The sequence below is a fragment of the Micromesistius poutassou genome (genome assembly GCF_964030765.1).
Source record: "Micromesistius poutassou genome assembly, chromosome: 12".
Lineage (NCBI taxonomy): Eukaryota > Metazoa > Chordata > Actinopteri > Gadiformes > Gadidae > Micromesistius > Micromesistius poutassou.
In genome coordinates this window covers 19,446,642-19,473,345 of record NC_140282.1, presented here as the reverse complement: position 1 = coordinate 19,473,345, position 26,704 = coordinate 19,446,642, and the positions used below count along the sequence as shown (strand labels likewise).

Below are 26,704 nucleotides of genomic sequence, written 5' to 3'. Positions count from 1 at the left end.
ATCTACCACATACCTGTATGATCAAGCCTTAGTTGAAAACTATTTTTTTGTACAAATTCCTTTCTGTTCCAACTCTCTGCTATATATCTAACTCTTTTTAATTTGAGTCTTTCTTGGCATTCCTATCTGCACAAAATTTACTCTTGTCGTGGCAATTTCCTTTAACAGATATTGCGTCTAGGACAGATGAGATTTCCCACTGCAAAAAAGCACACAATACATTGGAAAGCAGTTATCCTAGGTTTAATGCGTGCAAACATTAGACTCCTCTCTAGCAGAGTGAGTCCAGAATACAGTTTGAGAGTTATTTATACCGTTTCAGATCCTCCCCATATTGCAGATGTCAATAATCAAATCAAGTAATCTTTGCCCAAAACACAGAGTTGCGTTCTTATCAAGCAGAAGAGTGCCTAAGAGGATATTTTCTCCTTTGTGCCCCGTTTACCCAAGTACGAAGGTTAACACTATTTGTTGACTCTAAGGAAGGTAGGCCGGTGACCCATAGAGAAGGGAAGGTGGGACTGCTGACCACAGCACATGGGGTAACATTTTGACGACATCGCTCACTGGTGAGGTGGCTGAACCGAGCACAAAGGGCAACGAATAGTTGACTCTGGGGAAAGGCAGGATGACAAGACAATACGCGAAGGAAAGAACAAGGCCTAAGTTATAAAATGAAACAACATGTAGATTTTTCCACCACACTCTCTTCCCTACATGAGCTGGTATCCAGCCAAACTGATTAAACCTGAGTATTCTCATTAAGCTTTAACAAATCAGTTAAATGTAATCTGCTCTAACTGATTAGCTTGTATCTAAGCAAGTCCCCTCTCTGGCATAACCGCCTCCCTTTTTCAAGGCTTTCTTCTTCTATAGTCATCTTCTAATATTCATGTCAATATTTATCTGAGGGAACACCTTTGATGGGACATTGCTTTTTTTTTTTACGTTTTTAAATTGAACATACTCCAAAACATTCATTTATTATTGATTTGGCTGGGTTTTCTAGAGTACTTCTATGTGGACTGATAAATAGTTATTAAATAGTTATTAGTATTGTCTGGGCAGCATTTACAAATCATAATATGCATCATCTGGTGTGCTGCTTCTAATTAAGTCTAGCACCTTTCTGATGACCTGCCTACAAGTGTTGAACAAATCATGAAAAGAAAAGACACGAATAATACAACCAGACCTGGTTGAGATCCTTACCTCAGTCGAAGAGAATTCAAGGTGTGTGTTGTGTGTAAAGAATGCTGCAGTCACTTGCGCCATAACTAGATTGCCCTTCTGAGAAGAGAAATTATACATTGTATTGATTCTATCGATTTTTTATGTAACAGTTTTTGGAGGCATTTTGTACTACATCTTTTTATTTTCCTACATTATCTTTGTTTGTCCCTTTATTGGTAACATAATATTAATCCTCCTGTTTGTTCGACTAGAAAGAAGGAACTGCACCAGTGATATGTACATGCTGTTTGAACTGTATTCATTCATATTTTAATGAGGTGATTATTCTCTATCACTGAGAGAAGTCATGGAGTCTGAAGGTTAGGTGTTGCTCACTATATGACAGCAGGATACTGCAGTCAACTCTGATCCAGGAATGATCATAAATATGTATGACTTAGAATATTATATGAATAGGTTGATTGCTATCTTTCTGTTAACACGTGCAGTTCATTTTTTAATGCAGTTAATGCAGTTAATTAAATAAGGAAAAGACTAAATGCAAAATATTTAATGCAAAAAATGTTGAATGTTTTGTAGCCTACTAGGCTTGACTGTTTCTCAAAAAAGCCGCGGGCAGCAACGCCAGAGGCCAATTGGCCAGTTACAAACAGGCACCTTTTGAACAAGCACTGAACTAGTGAGCTTAAAGGTCCAGTATGTTATATTCAGGGGCCACTGGCGGAGAGGTTGCAGATTGCAACCAACTGAATCTCCTCAACTCCTCCCGTCCCCACGCCTACGGTGGCCTGTAAGGTGTAAGGTGCCAGTACTTCCAAAATGATTGGATCAGATTCAGAGATGCATAGGTGATGCAAAACTATTGCTTGAATGTCCAAAGTGCATTTGTCTGCAAACTGCATTCGTCTGCAAACTGCATTCCTCATAATGACTTTCTCACTGCGACCGATATAGTCAGACCATTTCAATTTTATGCAATGACCAAAACTTGACCAAACCCCCACGTACCAACTGATTCTTCACCCGGGTTGGACACAGTAACAAACATACTGTGATCGAGCGGTATCAAGGAGTATTTCTCTGTAGGAATCCTTCGCATAATGACATTGTATAATGTGAGCCTGTCAGTGTGGAAAACAAGCACTTTTACAGGACATACATTGACAGGTGCTATTGCCGCCAATAGATTATATTCACTGTTTTTTTGTGGAATATGGCTGCAGCGGTATCGCTCAATACGGGACCAATCTCAAAAATTGTTCCCTGCATTATTATATATATATTATATATTATATTATATATAGATCCAAAATGCTTGGAAAATAGGCTCCAGATTTTTCTCTTGGATAATTCATTAGCTATCAAACTTCTAGAAATCCATTGCAGTACACGGTAGAATACCATGATAAGGAAATTGACCGTTAACATTATTATTACTCGTGTCTCAACATCAGTTCCTCAACATTTCATCATCAAATCTGGTTTTGATAACCAAAAAGCTTTTGCTGTTGCCAAAATCACAGATTATCAAATTAAAGTCACAAAGTGTGTTGAGTCTTAGAGTTGAATAATGAAGAGTAGTGAATAATAAATACTACTTAAATTGCATTTGGGTGTACTGCATCCGGCATAGGTATCTGTGCACTGGTTCTGCCTCATCAGGTCTAGATATTGCACTTATCTGTGTTGTAATACTCGGTTTCACTATTTGTTTACTGCTTTTTGTTTGTTTCCTCAACTCCTCAGAGCATTAGTTCAGTATTTCACCTCTTGTGCTTGCTTCTGAACTTACTTTGGCATCATTTACCACTCTAAGGCTTTCCTGGTTCGGGATAACTCTTTAATGCGGTATGGAGTCTCTGCCTCCTCCTTTCATTTGATCAAGGCCTCTTCCTAACAAATAGGTGGTTCCTTAACACAGTACACAGCATTTATAAAAGCACCCACTTTACAATTGTTAACAATATGATAAAAATTATTGTTCTTTCTGGATTATATTTTCATTAGCTCTGTCAATTGTTATTTTATTGTGATAAAAATACTTTTATTTAATCTTTAGTATCACCCAGCAACTTTCAAATAAATTATTCTGTTAATATACCTTTTAACCTTTTACCTTTTATCCATTTGGAGCAATATAGTATAATATTAATTACTAACTATTATAATAGCAATATTAACTATTCATACTGTGCAAATATTTGCCTTTTGTCTTGTGTCCTCTTCAATCACTTTAAAATTTTAAAAACAACAACAACACCGACACAGCGTGTAGTCCCCTACTATAGTAGTGAGGCACGATTATATTTGATTATAACCTTTTTTCCATCATTGCCTCCATTCTGTGACGTCAATTTATTTAAGCAAACCTAAAATAGTGTAATTAAATATTAAGTATTTCAGTATGTGAATTAATGTTTAAATATAAATTATTTCTTGTGGTTTGCGTTTTAGGACAGAAGCTGCCTATGCATCTTTTGTAACTGCTGTAATGAAAGAATTCCGCCGCAGAGGGCGCTTGCAAGCCAAAGACGCCAAGAATCACAGATGATCCCGACCGTAGAAATAGAGGAGAAACAACGTGAACACAACACACAAAGCACCGTGCACATTCAGACTTCAAATGTTATTTTTTCCTTGCAGTTGTATTCGAGGAAAACAAACGGTAAACAGTTTATAATATTTGATTGAGATTGCAGTATCTGACGATAGCATTGCTATCCCTATCGACAGAGAACATATAATGTTGGATGGTGTTTACTTCAATAATTAGTTTCAGAACTTGAGTGTTACAATTTCTATGAATGTTTTCATTAATTGCAGTCACAAAGCCTTGGAAATAACATGCATGAATGAATGGCGTTGCGTAGCATTTGACTTCACCGAAGACTTCTGCAGCAGTGGAGCGTGTGGGCGTGTCTCTAAGTATTCCCGGGCGATCTTGTTATGTTATGTTGTGTCCACTTGCGCAATACAAAGTTTACAATATTATGTTTTGTTTTCCTCGCCAGAAATGTCCAGTCTTCATGGCAAGTGGGCTGTCTCCAGCAGTGACGATGATGACGACGGCGATGAGCTCCCTTCATCCAAGACTGTATCATCCGCTCACCCGCCCGTCTCACCCCAGAGCTCCAGTCAGATTCACCACGCCCCCTCGTCCCCTGAGACAGTCACAGAGGTGAAGGATGAACCCGATGATCCCTTTCCAGTCCCGGGGTTGAAAGCCAAAGCTGATGTGAAAGAGGAAGCAGACGTGAAGCCAGTTCGTCCGAACGCATCACGCGACAGCCAGTCAAACCCAGGGAGGTATGAATCACCTCTCAGTGGGAAGAGGAAGAAGGACCAGGAGGAGTCTGGCTGGGCTCTCTCTGATAGTGACGGCGATGACGACGCTGTGGGTGTTGGCAGTAAGGCCAGTGATCCGACCAGCGGGCGCGCCGCGAGCCCCAAAGCCAAGAAGCCAAAGGTGGAGATAAGCGAGCGGCCCCCTAGTCCCTACGGCCGTCAGTACTACATCAACGAGCCCGATGATTTCTTTGAAACCCACGTGCCGCGTCTTAATGACACGTACAGGTTCTACCTCAACAAGGTGACCGGGCTGGACAAGAAGTACAACACTGGTGCTTTGCACATCAGAGGTGAGCGGTGGGCGTCTGGTCTAATTTAGGGTAGGACTTAAAGTCTTATCCACTTTAAATGTTCCCTGAGGGTTCAGAAGAGTTGTGGTTGTTGTATGTTTGTCATGCAAGCAGTTGTTGTTTTTTTGTTGTTTTTCTCCTTCATTTCTCTCATCGTTACACTGTTACAGATATCCTCTCCCCGCTGTTCGGGACGTTAAAAGAATCTGTTCAGGTGAGAGATCTGACTAATTTGCTTGCACCTTATTTGTCTTTGGTCTTTCCCTGCTTTAGTTTACATGTAACCTTTTTTTCTTCCTCGCAGTTCAACTACTGTTTTGACATTCCCTGGATGGTGGAGCAGTATCCAGCAGAGTTCCGGTAAGGTCTAGAAATACATGCACTCATCTTCGTCTTCTTCTTTATTGCATCTCCACATGTTGTACAACCAGCCAGTCCTTTAGCTCACTTAGAAAGAATATGCTGTGTGACCATTTTCACACGTTTTTCTTGTTAATAATAATTAATAACTGATATTACACCGCCTCAGACAAACAGCCCAGTGTTGAATGAAGTACGCTGTGCCTCCAGGGACCTGCCAGTGCTCATCGTCCACGGGGACAAGAGGGAGGCCAAAGCCCGACTGGTGAAGCAGGCACAGCCCTATCCACACGTGCGCTTCTGCCAGGTACCCACACACAGAACACGCAGAACCCCACAAACACCCAGAACAGCACAGAACCCAGTGATACAACACACCGCACCGACAGAGCCCACAGGCACCCAGAGCAGCACAGATACACAGAACGTCCAGCGGTGTTCATGGTGCATGAAACCAGTAAGGCTTATGAGTTTACAAGCTGGTATCACACACACGCACGTACCCACACAGCAAACACACACACAGGATTGGTGTTTTGTGTTTTATGGCTCTGTATCTAAGTTTAATGTTGTTGTTGTCATTGTTGTCAGCTGGGGCATTTCTAGTTACTGTGATTATCGATTGATGGTCCATGTCGCCTCATCAGCTAATATTATGGATGTTAGAATCCCTAACAACCATGTGTTTGTTTTATGCAGAGTATGTGAAGTGTGTCTATCTTAAAGGCAATATATACATATATGTCTATCTATATAAATTGATATCACATAAACCATATATTTCATTGACCGATACATTTTTGACACTTTGTTTTCCAGGCCAAGCTGGATATTGCTTTTGGTACTCACCACACGTAAGAGCTGAGCCCTTCTAACACTATCTGTACAACAAGGAAATAAATCTGGATATAAAATATGTATAGACACTGTTCTTTGAAACTCAGGGTAAAAAAGTATATATGTGCAAGGATGTGCTACCAGTGCAAGTTCCAGTTGTTATACTAGTTGACAAAGGCGGGCGATGCGTCATGTGTTGTTCCCGCAGGAAGATGATGCTGCTGTGGTACGAGGAAGGTTTCAGGGTCGTCATAACAACGTCTAACCTCATCAGAGCAGACTGGTACCAGAAAACACAGGGGTGAGTCCGTAATGATAAGCCTTCTGCTATGGCCACATTGATTTGGTTTTCGCTTCCAAACGATTTGCTGTTTCCCGGAGAATAATTATGTTTTAGGAAGGAGCTGCAGCTGAGAACGATTAGAGGATTGAAACAATCAGGCAGCATCTGTGTACTCATATGTTCTGCAGACTCTTCCTTTCCAGTTGAAACTTTGTAGAAGACGATAATGGTCATGGAATGCTTGAATTTCCGGCATCCTTAACCTAACAACAAATAACGTGATTAAAATATAGAGATGAGATATACAGATAAAAAGTAACAATATAGATACTGTAAGTGAGAGTATATATATATTTATAGAATAGTGAAAATGGCTGGTATTAAAACTCTTATTAGACGATCCAGAGATTCTGACGGCTGACTATGTGCTTCTTGGTTACGGTTTCTGTTTTTGCTGCTAGGTTGTGGCTGAGTCCTCTGTTTCCACGGTTACCAGACGACAGTCCGTCCAGTGATGGAGAGTCTCCCACCCTCTTTAAGAAGGACCTGCTCGACTACCTGGCGTCATACAGGGCCCCGGAACTCGGAGAGTGGATCCAACGCATCAGAGAGCACGACCTCTCCGAGGCCAGGTGAAATACAAACACACGCACGCAATCAATAGTCTGTCCTTCTTCAACATTAGAATTAACAGATGCTAAACTCTAAGCTACTGTGTTTGTTTTTTTTGTTTAAAGTCCTTGCTAACTCAAATTTGTAATTTGCTTCAATTGAGGTTTGTTTTAGTGCAGTTGATGTCCAGTGTCCAGTAGTCATAGTGATTATAAATGTTATCCAGTCAATGATACACGCCTTTTTAAATAAAGACCATTTCCGTAACTGGATGTTATTAATGTGTAATATCTACAATTAGGAGTGACCTTACACCTAATTGACCAATGGCTCTTATCATAAGAGGCCAATCAGTAATCAACTTTGTGATTGGCACGGTAGTACACTCAACTAGTGAAGATAAGTCTACGACTTATGAATGACAATATCTAAATTAAATACTGTCCAATGTCTCCCTCCTGAGTCTTAAAATGTTTTCAATGAATGCAGATAATCTGTGTGTGTGTGTGTGTGTGTGTGTGTGTGTGTGTGTGTGTGTGTGTGTGTGTGTGTGTGTGTGTGTGTGTGTGTGTGTGTGTGTGTGTGCGTGGTTGGTCAGGGTGTATCTGATTGGCTCCACTCCAGGCAGGTATCTCGGCGCCGACATGGACCGCTGGGGTCACCTGAGACTCAGAAAGGTAAAAACTCTTCTTCCGCTCACGTCCCTCTCTCTGCTCTATTCATCACGCCCCTTGTTCATTCTCTTCTTTTCGTTATTTGGATTTTCTTTTTCTCTCTCTCCAGCTTTTATACGATCACTCTATTCCGGTTCCCGATGACGAAACCTGGCCAGTGATTGGCCAGTTCTCTAGTATTGGATCCATGGGTTTGGATAAGACCAAGTGGCTGGCGGGGGAGTTCCAGCGGACCCTCACCACACTCGGGAGGTCGTCTGGCCGCCCAGACCCGCCCGTTCACCTGGTACGGTGTGCTGTTTGTAGCTGGTATTGCTAGTATTCACTAAACAGTTTTTCCCTTTACATCGACATTCTTTTTAATGTACGTACAGTATATATGGCCACCTATGATTTAACTACAGGGTTCACTTATAGGAGATTCTCATGAGAGTCTCATAACCTTGATGGCAATGTGTTGTATATTTACAATTAATGACCTTAAATGAATGATCCATGTTTTTAAATGTATTCTCAAACATTCATATAATAGCCTACTCCTGGATCAGTTGCTGCACATCTAAGTTCCATGTAATATTTCCAAAATAAAACCCATTCACTACAGTTCTGACTTTGGGTTGGATCCGTCACATCAGTGAAGTAGTGAGTGCCCGTTGTGTGATGTCTTGTAGGTGTACCCGTCTGTCGACGACGTCAGGAACAGCCTGGAGGGATACCCGGGTAAGTTTAGCACAAACGTACACTCACACAGAAGTCTGGTACCATTCAGAGGTTCTAAGTGGCCACTGTGGTTCTAAGGACGCACTCACACCGGGCCGTCTGTACCGTGTACCCGAGTACGTCTGCCCCCTAAAGTCAGATCGTTTGGCTAGTGTGAGCACGCCGTCCGGGACGCTCTGCCTGGTGTGAGTGCGCCCCTAGCTGGCCACTGCGATAGACGTCGCTTCTGTTTCCATCCTAGCTGGGACCACAATGGAAATAAGCCTTCAAGATTCATTGTGTCATCCCTGACTATTTATGTATTTTAATATATGACACAGAGTGCTGTTCATATTTTATATCAAAATGGTCAAATAAAATCAATCAATCAATCAATCAGCTGGCACAGGCTAACACAAAGGCTAACACTGGGACCATTTAACTCAATGCCAATAATATTTAACATTTGGGTCATTTAAGGTTGATATCTCAATGTTTTGCATGCTACATTGAGATGGGTAGAGTACAAATGTAATTTTTTGTTTTATTTATGTGGTTCATGCATCACACTATCGCTTTACAACAGATTGTTCAATCCTATCTGTCTAAATGGATGAAGGTGGATTTATGGTCCTCAGTAAAGTGGTGTACAGAGAGCCCTCTCCGTCGACAGAGAGCCTGTCGGAGACCCTCTCCGTAGCTCTACGTGCACATCCAATACTTTTTAACTCTCCGTCGAGGCAACGGAGACACACAGAGACGGCAAGGGCTGTGATTGGTCCTCTTAACAAAATCATTTATGGAATCACTTTTCCCGGTGTGACTTTGCACCTTATTTACTTTGTACATAGTTTACTTTGCACATTAAGGACTAATAAAACACCAAATACGATTTGAAAAGCTTTGGAAGTTTATTTAACACTATTTACATGGTTAGTAGTCAGCATATAAGATCGATCGGGCGGCGAATTGCGTTGCGTATACGACATCGCGACTGAGAACTTTGAATGCTCGAGGGCACTCTGTAGTTACGGAGCCGGACTACGGGTTACGGATTCGGAGTGGTGTACTTTAGTCTTTAGTGTCATTGACTCAGCGAGGACATGGCCTGACTGTCATTGCGTGTGTCCACCAGCGGGGGGCTCCCTCCCCTACAGCATCCAGACAGCAGAGAAGCAGCTCTGGCTCCACTCCTACTTCCAGTGAGTCTAGTCCAGGATTTACTTCTAATCTCCACCCACACTGTCTCTAAACAACAATCCACAGTGTGTCGCTAAGCACATGGGTGAGTAGGGTGTGTGTGTGTGTGTGTGTGTGTGTGTGTGTGTGTGTGTGTGTGTGTGTGTGTGTGTGTGTGTGTGTGTGTGTGTGTGTGTGTGTGTGTGTGTGTGTGTGTGTGTGTATGTCATCAGCTAAAGGTGTGTGTGTGTGTGTATGCGTGTCCATCATCCGCCCCTTGTCCCCCCAAAATGAGATGCTGAGAAATATATATATATATATCTATTGGTGTGTCACGTGTATGGCACTATTGGGTTACAAATATTTCATCATTCGTAATTAATTTTAACAGCCAATTCCGTATAGTCAAACAGAGTGTGTGTGTGTGTGTGTGAGCAGCAGGTGGAAGGCTGACGCGACAGGGCGGAGTCAGGCCATGCCACACATCAAGCTCTACATGCGAGCCTCTCCAGACTTCACGAAGCTCGCCTGGTTCCTCATCACCAGGTACGCCCGCGTGGCCAGCTGCCGTGTTGTTGCTACACCCTGGTGCTCCGCTATTCCCGTTGGACTGTTGTTGTCCCTGTTTAATGTGTGTGTGTGTGTGTGTGTGTGTGTGTGTGTGTGTGTGTGTGTGTGTGTGTGTGTGTGTGTGTGTGTGTGTGTGTGTGTGTGTGTGTGTGTCTCCAGTGCTAACCTCTCCAAGGCTGCGTGGGGTAACCTGGAGAAGAACAGCAGCCAGGTCATGGTCCGCTCCTACGAGCTGGGAGTCCTCTACCTCCCCTCTGCCTTCGTAAGACACACATACACACACACACACACACACACACACACACACAAACATCCACATCTGGATCCAAACATGGCAGGCTTCAGATCACTACATTTAATCACATAAACAGAGCAGTAACGGACATAAACATAAAACCTATTCAGACTTCTTTGCGAGCATTTCCCATAATACCCTAACGTTCCCATTACAACGCCAGTGCATTGACAGACTGAGAGGGAAAAACAAGAAAGAGGATGAGGAATAGATGCAGTATACTGTACATAAATAACTAGTAGAAATAATCAATAGCGGTGGATTGGAATGGACAGTTACAGTTGGTGTCACTACCTGTTGCAAATTAAATCATGGGCTTTTTACCGTGGTCAGAACAAAGGGAAATGACTTCATGAGCGGGGTGAACGTGGTTGTGACGTGGAGTTACTGTACGCATTAGCTTGGTGGCTGGTATGAGCCACTTGCAATACCAGCGCATCCTAGTGAGCTAGATTGATATTGAAATGTATCAATAAATGAGGGCTCCCCTGGTATACTGTTGGATGAGGATAGACACAATTGACATGCAAGCAAATCTAATGCCACCAAACGTAATGCACCATCATCTTGAATAAAACAATTGATTGCTCTGGGTTTGAACATTGTTGGACACATATTATAGCTTTAATTTCTATCATTTTCATTAGAATAATGGACTCTGTTGTGTGCCCACACTTTATTAGTTGGCTTCAGCAGATAATTGCAATCATTGGGAAACTTCTCATTTATTTAAGATTGATCAATTGATCAATCAAGATTGATCAATACACAGACAGTATTGGTGTGTGTGTGTGTGTGTGTGTGTGTGTGTGTGTGTGTGTGTGTGTGTGTGTGTGTGTGTGTGTGTGTGTGTGTGTGTGTGTGTGTGTGTGTGTGTGTGTGTGTGTGTGTGTGTGTGTGTGTGTGTGCAGGACATGGCCTTCTTTCCTGTCCAGAAGAATCCGTTTCCAGCCACCTCCTCCTCCTCCAAGGCGTTCCCCGTGCCCATCGATCTGCCTCCTCAACCCTACCTTAAGACAGGTCTGCAGGTCTCCTTCTGTGTGTCTCTCCTTCTCTTTGTCTCTCCTCCTGTCTCTCTGTCTCTCCCTCCGTCCGCCTGTATGTCTTCAGCGTGTCTGTATCTGTCTTTTCGTATTGTGTTTGTGTACATGTTGTCCATGTTACTTAATAAATATACTTGAACATATGTTAATTACATTGGTTAATTGTGTGCAAGTGTCTTTCGGTTTGAGTGTGTGTGTGTGTGTGTGTGTGTGTGTGTGTGTGTGTGTGTGTGTGTGTGTGTGTGTGTGTGTGTGTGTGTGTGTGTGTGTGTGTGTGTGTGTGTGTGTTTTGTGTATTGTATTGTATTTTGTCGGTAAACACGTTGCTCTCTGTTCCCAGACCAGCCATGGATCTGGAACATTCCACACAATCAGGCTCCGGACACTCACGGAAACATCTGGGTCCCCTCCTAAATGGGTCCCTGGGGGCCAACCCACACACACACACACACACACACACACACACACACACACACACACACACACACACACACACACACACACACACACACACCCTAAAGCAGTGGGACTGAGGCAGAGGTGCTACAAAGGCTAAGCATCGTGCCATTGAAGGTTGTGTTTGTTCACTTCTCTTCCGTTTCAACTGTTTATGTCCTTTTTTTTTATGTCAATGCTTCTACGAAGTAGTATGATGTTTTTGGTGCTTCAACTTCAACAATTGCATTTCAAGAAGGCCCCCTGGGCACATTGTGTGGTATAGAAAACGTCCCTCTATGTATCTCTTTTTATCTGTGTCTTTGTCTAAGTAACTAGCTCACGTTCAGGTTCATTTTAGCAGAACTAAGGACCAATCATGTGGTGTTAACATCTTCATGTTTCGGTCATCATCGTTTTGTCATGTAAACTTAGATTTTATTTAATCATGATTCACACATTTTCTAAAAAAACATTAATAAAATATTTGTTCACAATTTCAGTGTTATTATTCAGCAGAATATAAAAATACAAGTTTAAATTTAACCCAAACCATTGGCAAGTTTGAGAATTGGATAAAAGGAAGTTAGTGGGAAGAACGGAAGAAGGACTTCTTTAAAACGTTTATAACGTTAATAATAATTCATGTGAATAAATAACAATAAATGTGTCTGGTAAGAATTGTATCTTTGGATGCTCAGGCAAAGGAAAACGTTGTAAACAGTTCTTGATGGTTGCCTAAACTTCAAATTGGGATTTGGTTCATGTGATTAGCTGTCCTGTTTTTTTTATTTATTAAATATTATTCTACTTCATGTATGCAAGGCCAATTACGTTTGCCTATTAATATAGCAGTCTATTTATGCGGCACAAATAGTGCAATACAAAAAATACCCACTTGATGTCCTCATATGATAGATGATTTACTACCGACAACTAGGACTATTACTATATCAACAATACGCATGAGTAGGTTCTGGCTTCATAGTTGTGGATCATTCAAATATGTAGTAGTAGTAGTATGTATTAATATCAGTCAAGATCTAGAAAATATATACAACTTTAGAATACGTTACTGTTTAAAGAAGTAGGCTATGCATCAGGCATGCATGCATCATACACGCTCTGCTCAAACCAGTGCTTTTCGCCGACTGAAAACGTCGCCCCTCCCCTTTATCTTGTGCCGCACGTCTCGAGTAACGGCAGCGAGCGCCAGTGCTGTAGTGACAGTCACCGGACGACAATAATGTTAATGAAAAACAATGCATATCGACCCAAATCAAAGTAGAAACACCCGAGCGGATGACTGATCATCATCCTCGCCCAGTGGTCCCGTACACCGCGGAGTCTTCGGGCGCCGACGAATCGATTTAAGTGGCGTCTCGCCTACTTTCCTGAAAAGGTGAAAAAGCTACGGTCGGCCAGTATGAGACGAATAACGGGAACGGAGAGGGATGAAACCTCAATCGAGTTGAAGAGCGCGGAGGATTCACAGACCACAGGTAATTAAGAAAGCGTAATAATGCACACAAATAATGACGCTCAGTCATGATTCTTCTGTGAGTGATTCGATTCAATTAGGATAAATTGAATTAGTTAGGCGTGTTGAGTTTAACCTCACGCGTGGGCTTGCATCTCTCTTATTGAATCTTGAAATTAAAATCATCTTGCCATTTGTGACAATTGATGCACTTTATTAAATTGGCAACCGATTCTCACGATGCGTGATGATGACGTCATGGTAAAATAGGGCTACCTATGAACACATGAGGGAGCATGACAGATGTTTTGATTGTATGCCAAACTCATACCCTCCTGATGCCTTTAGCCACTCCTTAGATCGCCTATTCGTGACGTGTTTGTGCTGTACCGAGAGGTCACAACTCCTTTTGGGCTCCGTTTAGCCCTAATGTGAAGCAACATGACAACATTGACACTCTGTTGTCACTGTTTAGACCATATTCAGCAACGATGTCCATTTGTTGTGAAATGGTTCTTCAATATATTGACAGGGCTGCCAACTCCCCCCCCCCCCCGTCAACAATTCGGTCTGAGTCTCACTCCAGCCAAAAACCAGAAGTTGGCAGCCCAGTATTGATCAAGAACCAAGTGCTGTCTTAAGAAAGACAACCATTATCCTGTAACCATTATCCTGTAACCATTATCCTGTATTTCTTAGGAGTAGACCTGTAGTTTGAAATGTTAGACTCAACTTTTGAGGTCAAAAAGTGTCATTTTAAACTTGATGTATCATAATTAAGAAGTTGGTGCTATCATGATAAACTAACTTTAATATCCCTGGTAAACCACATTGGTAATTTGCTTTAATTCAGGTTTTGTTGTGTTGGCATCCATTATCCATAAGCAAAGTCAATCTGTAGAGAACGCATATTAAATAAAGACTACATAACTGGATGTTATTATTTGTGGAGTGAATTCACAACTAATTGACCAATGGTCACTGCTGCCCCTCTATAACACTTATTTAATATTCAATTCAATTAATTAGAAAATAACGTCCAGTATATTGAATGCTGAATAAAACTATTATAACAGCTTGCCCAGTGGTTAGACTCAGTTTGACTCAGTAAAGGTCAAACTGCCCATACCATAATACTGACACGCCCAGTCAATCCTGGAAAAAAAACCTCTGATGAGAAAATACACACATTTTTATAAAGCATTTTATCGTTGTGAATAATATATTTTCTTTAGTTAACTTTGATGAATGCCAATTCAACTTTGAATTCTTGAACAAATTTGGATCCTTTTTGGATCCCAATTGGATTTGGACGAACACTGACTTTAAATAGTTCATCCTGTTAAGTGACTATGTACCCAATAAGCATCACTAAATATACATTTAGTGTATCCATCACTAAACGGGGTCACCACCCTCAACCGAGAGGAGCTGAAACATACAACATATGCAGAAGAGTATTACGTTCTCGTTCAGTATTTGTAACTGCTCCCACTAGCTTGTAGTTTTGCCAATCAGTGTTAATTGTTAATAAGTGTTAATCAGTGTTGTTAATTGTGATGTACCCAGCCTCCTCCACTGTGAGAGCCGTTGATAGACTCCAACATCATCAGCTTTGTGAAGGTTCTTATCAGGCCGACCACACGGCATATATAGAGAGGGGAGGAAGGGGTTTGTCAACATGCCCCCCCCCCCTCCCCTCCCCTCTCTACCCTCCCCCCCCCCCCCCCCTCTCTACCCCTCCCCCCCCCTCTCCCCCCCCCCCCCCCCCCCTCTCTACCCTCCCCCCCCCCCCCCCCTCTCTACCCCTCCCCCCCCCTCTCCCCCCCCCCCCCCCTCCCCGTTGCCTATTGTCCGTTAGCTCTCAGTCAATGGGCCCTTTCACAGGTCATCAATGGGAGGGTTAAGTGACAAGTTGTTTTACATTAGGTTGGTTATGTGTGCAGTATGTCTGTCGAGCACCAGCATGGTCAACGTATATTTACTTTACTGGACGGACCCGTAATCAGTGTTGAGCTACACGTGTGTTATTCCTACTATAAACACAGCCCTTTGCCTTAGAAGAAGAAGAAGCTGCAAACTGACAGCTTCATTTACAGTTTGGAACGATTGCAATGATTTCACCAGCCGCACTTGTGTGTGTGTGTGTGTGTGTGTTGTTTTATTTATTGTTTATTTCTTGGATTGGATCGACTTTGACTGGATGGGACTGAAGCAGCAGCAGCTGCCGGTAGTCACCGACAGACCTAATATGAAATGGCTTCTTGTTAATCTATTAATTTCCCCCAAACCTTCAGAGTGCAGTTGCGATGGAATGCCTTCATCGATCGTCCCTACAGGGACGCTACGGGGCCCACAGGGCTACACTGAGGAGCACCGCTCTGCATCCTGTGCTTAAATACAGTCCACGAACAACGCTGTTGTACGTGTCACTATTGGGACGGGGGTTCACTTAAAGCAACGTGTTTCTTTCTAGCGTGTCTGTGTAGCTCATAAAGTGATTGCTTGACCGCAAACGAGGCCCTGAGCCAAAGGGTTGCTATGGAAACTGGTCAAGTAATTGCATTACACATCTGATGGTTGCGTGCGATAAATAACACGAGAAAAAACGTGCAGAACGCGTCCTAGGGGGGTATTGACCGCTGAGATTTAATTACAAAATGCTGATATGAATAATATATTTTTTAACTTTTTGAATTATACAAATAGTTTTGGTTAAAGTGGCTATTTCAGTAATTTAATTCAGTAGCAACTAGCAGTGAGGCTGCGGACTGCATCCCACTGACACACCCTCCCTTTCCCTTTCCCTTTCCCTTTCCAAGGACCACAGTGGCCTGCACCTCACCATGGTGACTGTACATGTTGTAAGACACGGCAGACGTTGGTGTGCTTAAGAGCCTCTTACATTTCTCAACCGTCCTCCTGTTCTTGCATCCATTGTGGTAAACTACGTTCACATATCAATAACTGTCGCTGTCTGTTAAGTGCATTGATGGTTCATCTCGATAGCAGTCGGCGCTACTCCCAGTCTGAGAGAGGGTTAAGCTTCTGGGACCCACAGGATAGCACCAGGGTGTGTGTGGCACGTTTCCACGTTCAACATGGCTCATTATAACGCTGTTACACACGGGGATAGCACGCCCCCCCTCCGTGGAAGAGAACATGCTCCCTACGTAGACATAAAGGGCTCAGTCTTAGGTAACGACAACACAACAATCCTTATTTAATGGGATTATACACTTATTCAAATACGCGGTGTGTAGCGATTGTACCCACTGCACTTTTAATTAAAGTCCCTGGAATATAAATATGCACAGAGATCATGATGTGAGCTTTAACTATTTTTTCAAATAGAGAAAAAATGTTGTATCAATTATTTGAGCTGATTAATGGTAGGGCATTGGTAGCAATAGTTGTATAAGAGTTTCATTTTAAATGTCACGCTTACATAAAAAAGTTTTACGAAGGAAACATTTTTTCAGAAGGTGCACGTTGGTGAAATGTGGGCTACTGGAGATAAGGCGGTACTATCTGGTCTCTGCATACCCGCGCACATGCAGGCCTGGTGCTGCTGCTCTGCGCTTCTTCAGGAAATGTTAAGAACGTCCTCCCTTCTAGAACCGCTACATCCGGCAGATAAGTGAGAAGGAACGCAGTGATGAACACTTTATTGACTTGAGAGATGACATTATATATAACCCCAATGTCAGGGGTGAGGGGTGACAACTCCTCAGCTGTGTTTAAACCGTTCCCCTTCCCAGTGATGATAATATTAGTTAAATGAATAATTATAAGGATAACAGCAGGAAGAAATATTCATATTTTATTTTCTGCTAAGGCATCTGAAGCTGTCTGGGTCTCAGTAAAAATACTGTTTGTCTGTGTGTGTGTGTGTGTGTGTGTGTGGGGGGGGGGGGGGGGGGGGGGGGTTGTATTGAATACAGTATGTATGGTTATACAGTGAGCTTCATAGAATACAGTGTATAGTTACACAGTGAGTTGTATTGAATACAGTATGGTTATACAGTGAGCTTCATAGAATACAGTGTATAGTTACACAGTGAGTTGTATTGAATGCACTGTGTGTGGTTATACAGTGAGCTGCATATAATATGACATGATATGATATGACAAGACTGTATTGAATACAATCTTTATTATACAGTGAGCTGTATAGAATACAGTGTGTACAGATGCAAAGTGAGTTGCATTAGGTGTGCATATACTTGCGTCATCCTACTAAAAGAAACTCTTTCACTACAATCTAGGTTGGTTGTCACGTGTGATTGAGATCCAGAATTCCTCATCAGCTGAGACAAAAGGGTCTGCGACGGGCAGCATGCAGTGGCCGTGGGCAGAGCTTTGCTGACAAAAAAGATTGCTAGCCCACCAGGGTGGCATTTTAATCTGCGGTGATCTGAGTGAGAATAGCAGAGAGGCTCCGGGAGGGCAGAGAGGCTTGGGCTGTGGCTCTGAAAGCTTTTATTGTAGGCTGTCCCATTTATTTATTTTTGATATGCTAAGTGTCACAAGAATAGGCATCAGAGCTACGTGAGTCAGCGAAAGCTGATTGCATTAACACCTTGCCGTTTATTCAATTAATTGCTGTTTTCCTTCATCAGAACATCAAAACTTGCTATAATAGCAGTTGGAAGTTTGGGCGTTCCACTTTCAACCTTTTTTGGGGTTTGATCGTCTGTTTGAGGCCTCTTTAAACGGGCTGGTCTTCACCTGTACTGGCACTTAAATAAACATTGTTGTACATATATTTTATTTATTTTCCTTAAACTAGTGCTGTTCACTTGCAGTGTAAACACCGCACTAATAATGTATCCAATGTCTATCTGTTGTGTTGTCTGTCTCTCCTATGAAGACCACCCAACTGCCCTGACAGCATTCAGGATTATACTGCATTCAGGTACGGGCAGATCAAAGGCTTTGTGTGACGCCTGTCTGTCCGTCCGTCCGTCCGCCCGCCCGTTGCTCTCCTCACCGCTCCTCTCTGTCTGGACCTCATGCCCCGTCCTCTGTCTTGGCAGAACTCCTTGTTCCTTGAGTGTGTGTGCTCATTAGACACTAGCTTGTGTTGTCCATCGGCTTCATGTATGTATATGTTCATTATCTGCTACTGGGATCAGTGATTGATTGAGCCGTGTTCATCATCAAGGCTGTGTCTCAATTGTGAAGTGGCTTCTTTTAACCTTGATACCTGTTAAGGAATATTCCTTGTTAGGTCTAGGTACCTAGTGAGAATGTTTCTTATGCTTCCTACTGTAGTAGGACATAGGGCTGTGCAATTAATCAAATTTTGATCACGATTTCGATTCTTGGGTCAAATGATCTCCAAATTAATAAAATCGAGTTGGAACGATTCTTTTGAAAAAAAAAAAAAAAGAATATATATATTTTTTTTGGATTCTGAAGTTCAAGCATTTTATTTTCAAACTCAAAATCTTGACCAAAAAAATTGTGATTCTCATTTTTTCCAAAATCGAGCAGCCCTAGTAGGACATTGATATGCTGCCATATAACCCACATTTGCCACCTATTTAGGATGCATCCTTGCAATCAAGAGAGAGCCTCAGTGTATGCTGGAAAGACAAAGCTCCTTCATTGATATGCAGGAGACCGATGGCGCTATTCATAAACAAATTACCACAGCGCAAAGACTTTCCCTGCAGGAGCAGAGAACTCAGTAATTAGGAGTTTTATATGTTCGCTGTCACAAAAATAGGCATCAAAGCTACGTGAGTCAGCGAAAGCTGATTGCATAAACACCTTGACATCTTATTTAACCCTAACTAAATAATTTGAAAAGGGCAAAAATAACCCGAAGTGTGGTCTAGGGGGAAAGCATTGTATTTATGTAAGTACATAAAACAAAAACAAACAAACCTTGGTGCTCACAAATGATTGGATACCCATAAAAATTAGCATGCCAGCTTTTATTTTGCTCAAAGGTGCAGTGTGTAGGATTTAGTGGCATCTAGGGGTGAGGGTGCAGATTGAAACCTGCTGAATACGCCTCCCTTACCTCACCTCACCTCACCCCTCCCTTCCCAACGACATAGAAGAGGCTACAGTGACCTGTTCTGGCCTGAAAGCTGCTACGATGAATGTGTACCGACAGCATAGAGCAGCTTTCACCGAGCATCGAGTAGCACACCTTGTCTTACTTAGTAATAGTATATTCCATTTCTGCCAAGTCTGTTCTTTTAGGTGACACTCAATTCTACACTCTGCACTTTTAAGCGTGCATAAGCAAGAATGTTTTCTGTAAGTTATGCCTCGATCATTATTTAATGTCCGAGGAAAGTGCCGCCGTACATATGTCGCTGTTCATCCGTGTTCCATGTAAGATGAACAGTTGTCAAAGTCTTTTGGACCAATACAGTCGACAGTCGAGAGAGGAACTGAAACCCTGTCATGTATTGTCTGGGTTAAATATGATTCATACTGTCACTGCTACTTCTAGTCACGCCCGTCTTGTCTGTGCAAAGTGTTGGTGGCTGTGAGTGAGTGAGTGAGTGCATGCGTGCACACGCGACGTGCACACGTGTGCATAACTAAATGTGGATGCAGATTATATATTCCTTACATTCATTCTCCACTGCCGACCTAATAACGACGTCAGTTTCTGATTCGTGTGCGTTCTGTCGCGTGCTGTGCCAGCTGACAATCAGAGGACATGATGTGCTTACATCATAGATCTTAGGCGGCAACAATGTCTCACTGGAGCTTGTATAACGACTGTATTTACAGGATAAATGCTCATGACTGATGACTGCAAAGGACCACCTGACCTGATTGTGGTTGTTTGTTTTACAGATTTTCTTTGATCAATTTTAGATGAACAACAATTGACTTAATTAGAGGGATATAAATAATAATGTTAGGTATTTGCCAATCGTTTCTCTCTCTTCCTATATGTGTTTAGTTATTCTTATTTCCAATACATCAACTTAACCAGGTACTGCCTAGTCCTACCAGTTGAATGGTTTTGTTTGTTTAAGGCTTTATCCCCCAACACAGTGTTTGCCCTCTGCTGCTGTTGGTCTGCACACTCTGATAACGGAACACTGACAGCTGGAGTGAGGCCAAAGCTGGTTAACAGGAAAAGTCCTCCAGACTGTATACCCTAGTCACTCCCCAGTGGCTTTGTAGAAAAAACCCATATGCTTCATCTGTTCTCTGGTGAATCATGGGATTCCTTAGCCCTGGCTCATTTCGTCTTTCCTTTTGGATCATCTCTAATCTCCTCAAGGATAAGCCACCTCCTCATTGGCTCAAAATCCCATCCATCTTAGACATTGCATCCAATCCAACGGAGGGGTTGTCCTCTTGCATGGTTGGGGGTGTGTCCCTATTCAGGAAAAAAACCTGGAGGGTTTTTCTTGTGGTGAGGGGAATGGTATGAAGCCAGCTACATTCTGACTCCACCCCCCTCCAGTGATCACTGAAGGGGGGTCCAGCCCCCCCCACAGCTACCCAGCAGCAGTCACACATTTCAAGGCCAGCTACAGAAGCACAGTCCCTCTGCAGGCCTCTCACTGCACCAGGGCTGTGCAGAAGAGCTACTTGGATATTGGATTCCCTCTGTATGGGGAAATGGGTGAATAAGAATCTCTCTCTCTCTCTCTCTCTCTCTCTCTCACGCTCTCTCTCACGCTCTCTCTCACGCTCTCTCGCACGTTCTCGCTCTCTCGCTTGCTCTCTCTCTCACTCGCTCTCTCTATGATTCATGTTTGCTTCACATACCAAAGACTCCGACTCAGAGAAATAATGGCCTTGATTCCCTGTTTCTGATTTTCCAGCTTTAGTTCGACACTACTAATTAGGAACACATGGTGTGGCTTTCACAGAGTTATGTCTCCGCTTCCTGTTTCCTTCCTTATAAAATGTGTTTCTGTGTCTAACAATAAAGAAGGCTTTCACTTTCCTTGATCTACCATGAATTGGTTTGTATCAGCAGCACTGATTATATTTCTGGGAACATGCGTATGCTATACCTATAGCTATACTGTTTTTACATATCATACATATTCACAAATGCTCCATTTCGATCCAATGCATGGTAACATTTCATGTAGGCTTAAGGAACCATTAGTGAAATACTTTGAAAACGTTTGGCTTTTGAACCATGACTACAAATGGGACTTTCCTCACACTTGTTAACCATGCATTCCAACCAAAGTGCTACATAACACAAACAAGCGTGTGTGCGTGTGAGAGAGTGAGAGTGGTGATTTCAGCGTGCGTTGTTTGAAACACTGACTGTTGTACGGCTCTTTTACAGAAGAAATCAACGGCCACGGCATTTATTTGTCTGACCGCGGGAGTTCCCTGCCAGGACACACAGAGGTAAGTCTCTTGATGCTGTGTGACAACAGTTTTGTTTCAGTAGCGACAAACACACACACACACACACACACACACTCATGCACACACACAGACACACACACACACAGCGATGATCTGTGCCACGGTCCACCTGATTCAGGTGCGGTGTCAGCCTCCTCCAGCCGGTCCGTGATGAGGTTGAGCCCGGTGGCAAAGTGGCAGCATGGGGGCCGGTCCGTCAGCGTTAGGCTCTGCAGAAGCCCCCCTGGCCTTTGTCCTCCCCCAGACGTCCACAGGGCAGTAGAAGTCACTGGTGCAGCGGTGAACAGAACCCACAGACCTCCCCCCAGATCCCCCTGCAGATTAGACTGAGACTGCAAAGTGCCCTGTGCGACAGAGCAGAGATAATGTAGGAGTAATGGTGGTGGAGGGGCTGTGCACGGGGACTGGGGAGACTTACATGCTTGGCTCCTCTTTTACATCCCTGAGGGGTGAGCCGGTGGCTGAAGGCAGAGCGTAGGACGCTGGCAGAACGGCTCGAGGCAAGCTACACTACTTCTACTGCACCGAGCGGATCACACACACCCCGTGGCAATGGCACACGCGCACGCACACACACACGCACACACACACACGCACCGGCAGAGTCTCTGTTTTGTATCCAGGAAGATGGAGGATTAGATTGAAGACTGAAGTCATCTTTCAGAACACCACGCTTACTGCTGAGTCACACGAGACCAGCAACCTCGTTAGTAATTACAGCATCTCTCTAGACATTTGGACGTTGTCCATCTGGACCAGGGAGGGGTGCGGCTTCATCCAGAAGGAATCGGTGATGGGAGATGGTGGCTATATGTCCTGTCTTGGGACAGTGTCTTGGTAGAATCTTGTTATATGTTTGAGAAAAAATTCAGTTACTTCACTGTATCTGTACTGTATCTGACACTGCAGTCTGCTTTGGTTTCCTAAAGAAAGATAAATCATATATAATCCCGTGCATTTTTGTTAATTTTTGCCTTGTTTTTATTTGTAAGTCACCAATGAAGTCGTGCATTAGAGATGTGCATGTGCATTATTATGAAGATGATGAGGTTAATAAATTGGGTCAACTTAATTTAAGTAGATATTCCAACTTAATGTTACCTATTGTTTGTTCTTTGTCTCTTTAGTCTCCAAATCAAAACTAGTAACTGCATTTTGCAGTCATATTGCCCATATAGCATTGGGCATTCCGATAGCATTAATGCTATATACTGTACAGCTTTAATTCTAATTCAAAGGCAAAGCGCAGTATCTGCATCTTTAGGTTATAGGTTAATGTAATTGGATTTTCTATTTTGGGATCAAATTAGTTAATAAAAAGGGAGCACGCCAATTTGCACCACCATGTTTGTACACTAGCCCGGACAAATGTCTCCTGAGATTACGCATTTTAAATGACCGGTCATAATCGCTATCTTACTCCTACGCCATGACCTATAGCGCTACAGACTAAAAATCAAATGCAATTTAGAAATCTCTTAAGGGATCTCATCACTTTACACTTGGTTACGTGATGCTTTTGTAGACGATCATCAGACAATCAGGGAAACAAAGCTTCTCATACGTCGTTGGAACGAGGGTGGGGTGGGGGGGGGGGGCGGGGGTATTCAGTTAGTTGCACACACTAACTGAATACACACTTCACCTTCAACGTGTTCCCTCCGTCTTCCCTCCAGACAGATAAGCTCCAGCGGAACAGGGACACGGTGTTCTTTAGGGACGGCGTGAGGAGGATCGATTTTGTGCTGTCTTACGTAGACGACAAAGATGAAAAGAAAACGGTAAGCAATAAGCACAGTCTAATGGACTCCAAGACATTTGTTTACTGCACCTGTTAACAGAAACGCCACGTTAACCAGACAACTGGACACCCGAGGTTGTCTGCCCGCTATCAACTTAAAACAAGGCCTTCTGGCTCTTCTGGTAGAGACTCTTAAGACTGTAGGATCAGCGGTATGTTTCTGTACAGGATGTCTTCGCTGTCTCCCCCAGCTACAATCAGATACCACATGTGGTTGGATTGTAGCCAGAGTGAATTGACGTTACCTGGTAACCCAAAACTGCTAGTAACATGTATGAACTTTATTATGGTTACTTATTATTTCACCTGCAAAGAGCAATATTTTTTCTACATATGAAGTTATTTTCCTATGTTTCTTTTTCCACTTTTGGAATAATATAAGCTTAGATCTGGAACAGGATCACTGAAAATCACTACTATGTAAGCCACTATATCACTTTCATCTCAAATAAGTAGTTTTAGGGTTCTTGTTCTCCAGACTATTATTAGCAGGTCAGCTGATGTTATGTTTTCTCGTGTCTTAAAGTGTGGTTACCATGGCACCACGCAGCACGGGAAGAATGATAGGGAGCAGTTGGGGTTTGGTCGCTTGTACGTTTTATAGTTTGGTGATGTTGGTGACTCAAATAAGTAATTGTTTATCATTATGAAGTAATTATTAAAAAGCTATAGGCAACACATCCATCTGAGTCGTATGTTCAGATCAGTTAGGGGCCCCCACTTGCCGTACCACACCAGACTCCCAGCTGCTTCTTAGTGGTTCATGGCCCTGGCGACGTTTACAGTCTGACCAAACTGGACTAGGAAGAAACTACGGGTAGAGCATAAAAACCATACAATGATGCATGAATCATGTGACCGAATGGTATGCTCTTGTCAGCAACTATGTAGTCAGCAAAACAAAATAAAGGAAGTCCCATTTATATTTGTGGTTATTTATTTACAAATGTAATTGTAGGAATTACAATGGCCGATTCAGGACCTAAATTCCATAATGAGAGCATGCTTTTAGTGTGCATGCATTTTTGAGTTTTGTCTGGGTGTTTTTCATGTTTGTTGCCTCTGGCTGTCTGCCTATCCGTTGGCCTATTTATAGGAGAGACGGAGGGAGTTTGAGGCGAACCTCGAGAAAGCGGGGCTTGAACTGGAGACCGAAGACAAACAAGTGAGGAATCCGATCATAGAGTTGTGGCGCCATCTAGTGGAACAGTTATGTTGGCGCACCATGGCGTTGACAATTCTTTCTTAAAGGGATGGTCAAATTGTAATTGTCAATTTATTTTTTTTCCTATGAGGATTTTTCCAAATCTACAAATATAACAATATTTTATCTACAGTATATAACTAAAAATCAATGACACCTACTGTTCCACTATATATTGCTTAGATATGATTTTATATTGAATATTTATTATAAATTGAATATTTGATTTCTTTGTTTCTTTATTTAGTATTTTAGTATTGTTATATTGTTCATTTTCACGAGAAAAAAAAAAAGTATAGAATTTTTCACAAAAAAAAACAAACTAAACTAAAAACTAAAAACTCTTCTCTGAATCGGACGGGCAGGACTCTGACGACGGCCGGACGTACTTCCTTAAGATCCACGCTCCGTGGGAGGTGCTGGCCACCTACGCCGACGTCCTGAAGATAAAGGTCCCCTTCAAGCTGAGCGACGTCCCCCACGGCCAGGACGTCCCGCTGGGGTGGCTGTCGCAGCCCTTCCGCCTGCCCGAGAAGATCATGCGGCCGCAGCCCGACTACTTCACCACGGCCTTCGACAAGGGCAAGACGGACTTCTTCCTCATCAACGACAAAGACTCCCTTTTCCCGCCGTCCACCAGGAACAGAATCGTGAGTACCAAGCGGGGGATCCGAAAACTGAACTGGTCCTGTGAGTAGTAGTAGTAGTAATAGTAGTAGTAGTAGTAGTCGGGTAGTAGTAGTAGTAGTAGTAGTAGTAGTAGTAGTAGTAGTAGTAGTAGTCGGGTAGTAGTAGTAGTAGTAGTTGTAATTACACATGTAAGCCGTTTCTCAATACCAAGTACGCGGACTACGTTCTCGTGGACTTGGAAGTACAGACTTCCGAGAACGCGAGTACGCACCTGCAATTGGAACAGCAGCGGACTGGATGATGCATTCTGGGATATTTAACGGTCCCAAGTCCACACGAGTCACCTCCGATGCGTCCTCGGTGGAACGGCCTCATCGAGAACGCATCGAGAACACACACGGGTTTTACGACAGTACTCGCGTTCTCGCGTACTTGGAATTGGAACAGTGCTTGGGCTACCACTGATGACGTTTATCGAGAACGCAAGTACACGAGAACACACGAGAACGGGAATTGAGAAACGCTCGTGGTGTTTCTGTGAGTCTACTTATGACAATTTTCCAGTGTTCGTTGTTATCATCTTAACCCAGCGAACACACAAACACGTGTTTACACTCACAAAACACACGCACACACATACACAAACGCCCACACGGCATTCGTGAACAAACCCATGGTGATAAGAGTGTGTGTGTGTGTGTGTGTGTGCAGGTGTTCTACATCCTGGCTCGCTGTGCGTATCACAAGGAGGACCGGCTGGAAAAATACAAGAAGGGGATCAAGAGGTTGCTCAGCAACGGCACCTACACCGCCGCCTTCCCCCTGCACGATGTAAGACGCTTTAAACTAGGGTCAGCGATTTGGAGAAACCAGTCAGAGTAAACCAGATTATGAACGCATCCGACCGAAAAAAACAGCCCTCCCTTCAGCCTCTGCTCCCCAAACACAGGTGACTTTAGCAGTAGGTCTGCCTAGCCTTGTGGAAGACCCGGTCGCGGGCAGTGAGTGCACGGCAGAGTAAGCGCAGGTACTCGTAAGTAAGCGTAGGTACGTAGAAATACAGCTAGGCCACCCAATCATTTCATTTATTCAGAATAAATTGATTTGACAGGCTTAATACTGGCCTGTGACAACCATAGATGTACCTGATCTTTTTCCTATTTTTGTACCATGCGTTTTTTTTTATTTCTCTCGGGAAGCAAAGATAATTTCAACTAATATCTGAGTTGTTGGTGGCATTCCAATAGTAAGCAACGGTACTGTCATGCTGTGTGTAGAGTCTTAATTAAAAATTAAAATGTTATAAGCTTAACAACACATCCCGCCAATTCTGCTTTAAAACTGAACCTAGGTGTTGAACATATCTGTGTTGCCAAGAAAGTGCAGCT

At 42.9% G+C, this 26,704-nt stretch overlaps 2 protein-coding genes across 3 annotated transcripts in view; both read left to right on the top strand.

Annotated features, from left to right (window-relative positions):
• Positions 1-3,764: 3,764 nt before the first annotated feature.
• tdp1 (tyrosyl-DNA phosphodiesterase 1) lies at positions 3,765-12,255 on the top strand. Of its 2 annotated transcripts, XM_084476502.1 has the most exons (17): positions 3,780-3,859; positions 4,018-4,119; positions 4,206-4,832; positions 5,003-5,046; positions 5,137-5,192; positions 5,403-5,499; positions 6,012-6,046; positions 6,238-6,330; positions 6,774-6,944; positions 7,523-7,601; positions 7,708-7,884; positions 8,270-8,318; positions 9,433-9,499; positions 9,915-10,022; positions 10,206-10,308; positions 11,253-11,361; positions 11,725-12,255. In XM_084476502.1, the coding sequence occupies exons 3-17, from the start codon at positions 4,208-4,210 to the stop codon at positions 11,796-11,798; spliced, it is 1,887 nt and encodes a 628-aa protein (XP_084332628.1). In that variant the 5' UTR covers positions 3,780-3,859; positions 4,018-4,119; positions 4,206-4,207; the 3' UTR covers positions 11,799-12,255. The 2 variants fall into 2 exon arrangements, with proteins under 2 accessions (XP_084332627.1, XP_084332628.1); XM_084476501.1 differs by lacking the exon at positions 4,018-4,119 and having other exon boundaries at positions 3,765-3,859.
• A 780-nt stretch (positions 12,256-13,035) lies between these two features.
• The window catches only part of LOC311356691 (anoctamin-5-like), a 22,786-nt gene continuing 9,117 nt past the window's right edge, over positions 13,036-26,704 (top strand). The window contains 7 exon segments of the mRNA XM_084476500.1: positions 13,036-13,321; positions 18,173-18,217; positions 21,596-21,660; positions 23,358-23,462; positions 24,579-24,647; positions 25,052-25,336; positions 26,028-26,147. Of these exon segments, the coding sequence (XP_084332626.1) occupies positions 13,246-13,321; positions 18,173-18,217; positions 21,596-21,660; positions 23,358-23,462; positions 24,579-24,647; positions 25,052-25,336; positions 26,028-26,147 (765 nt within the window). The 5' untranslated portion in view covers positions 13,036-13,245.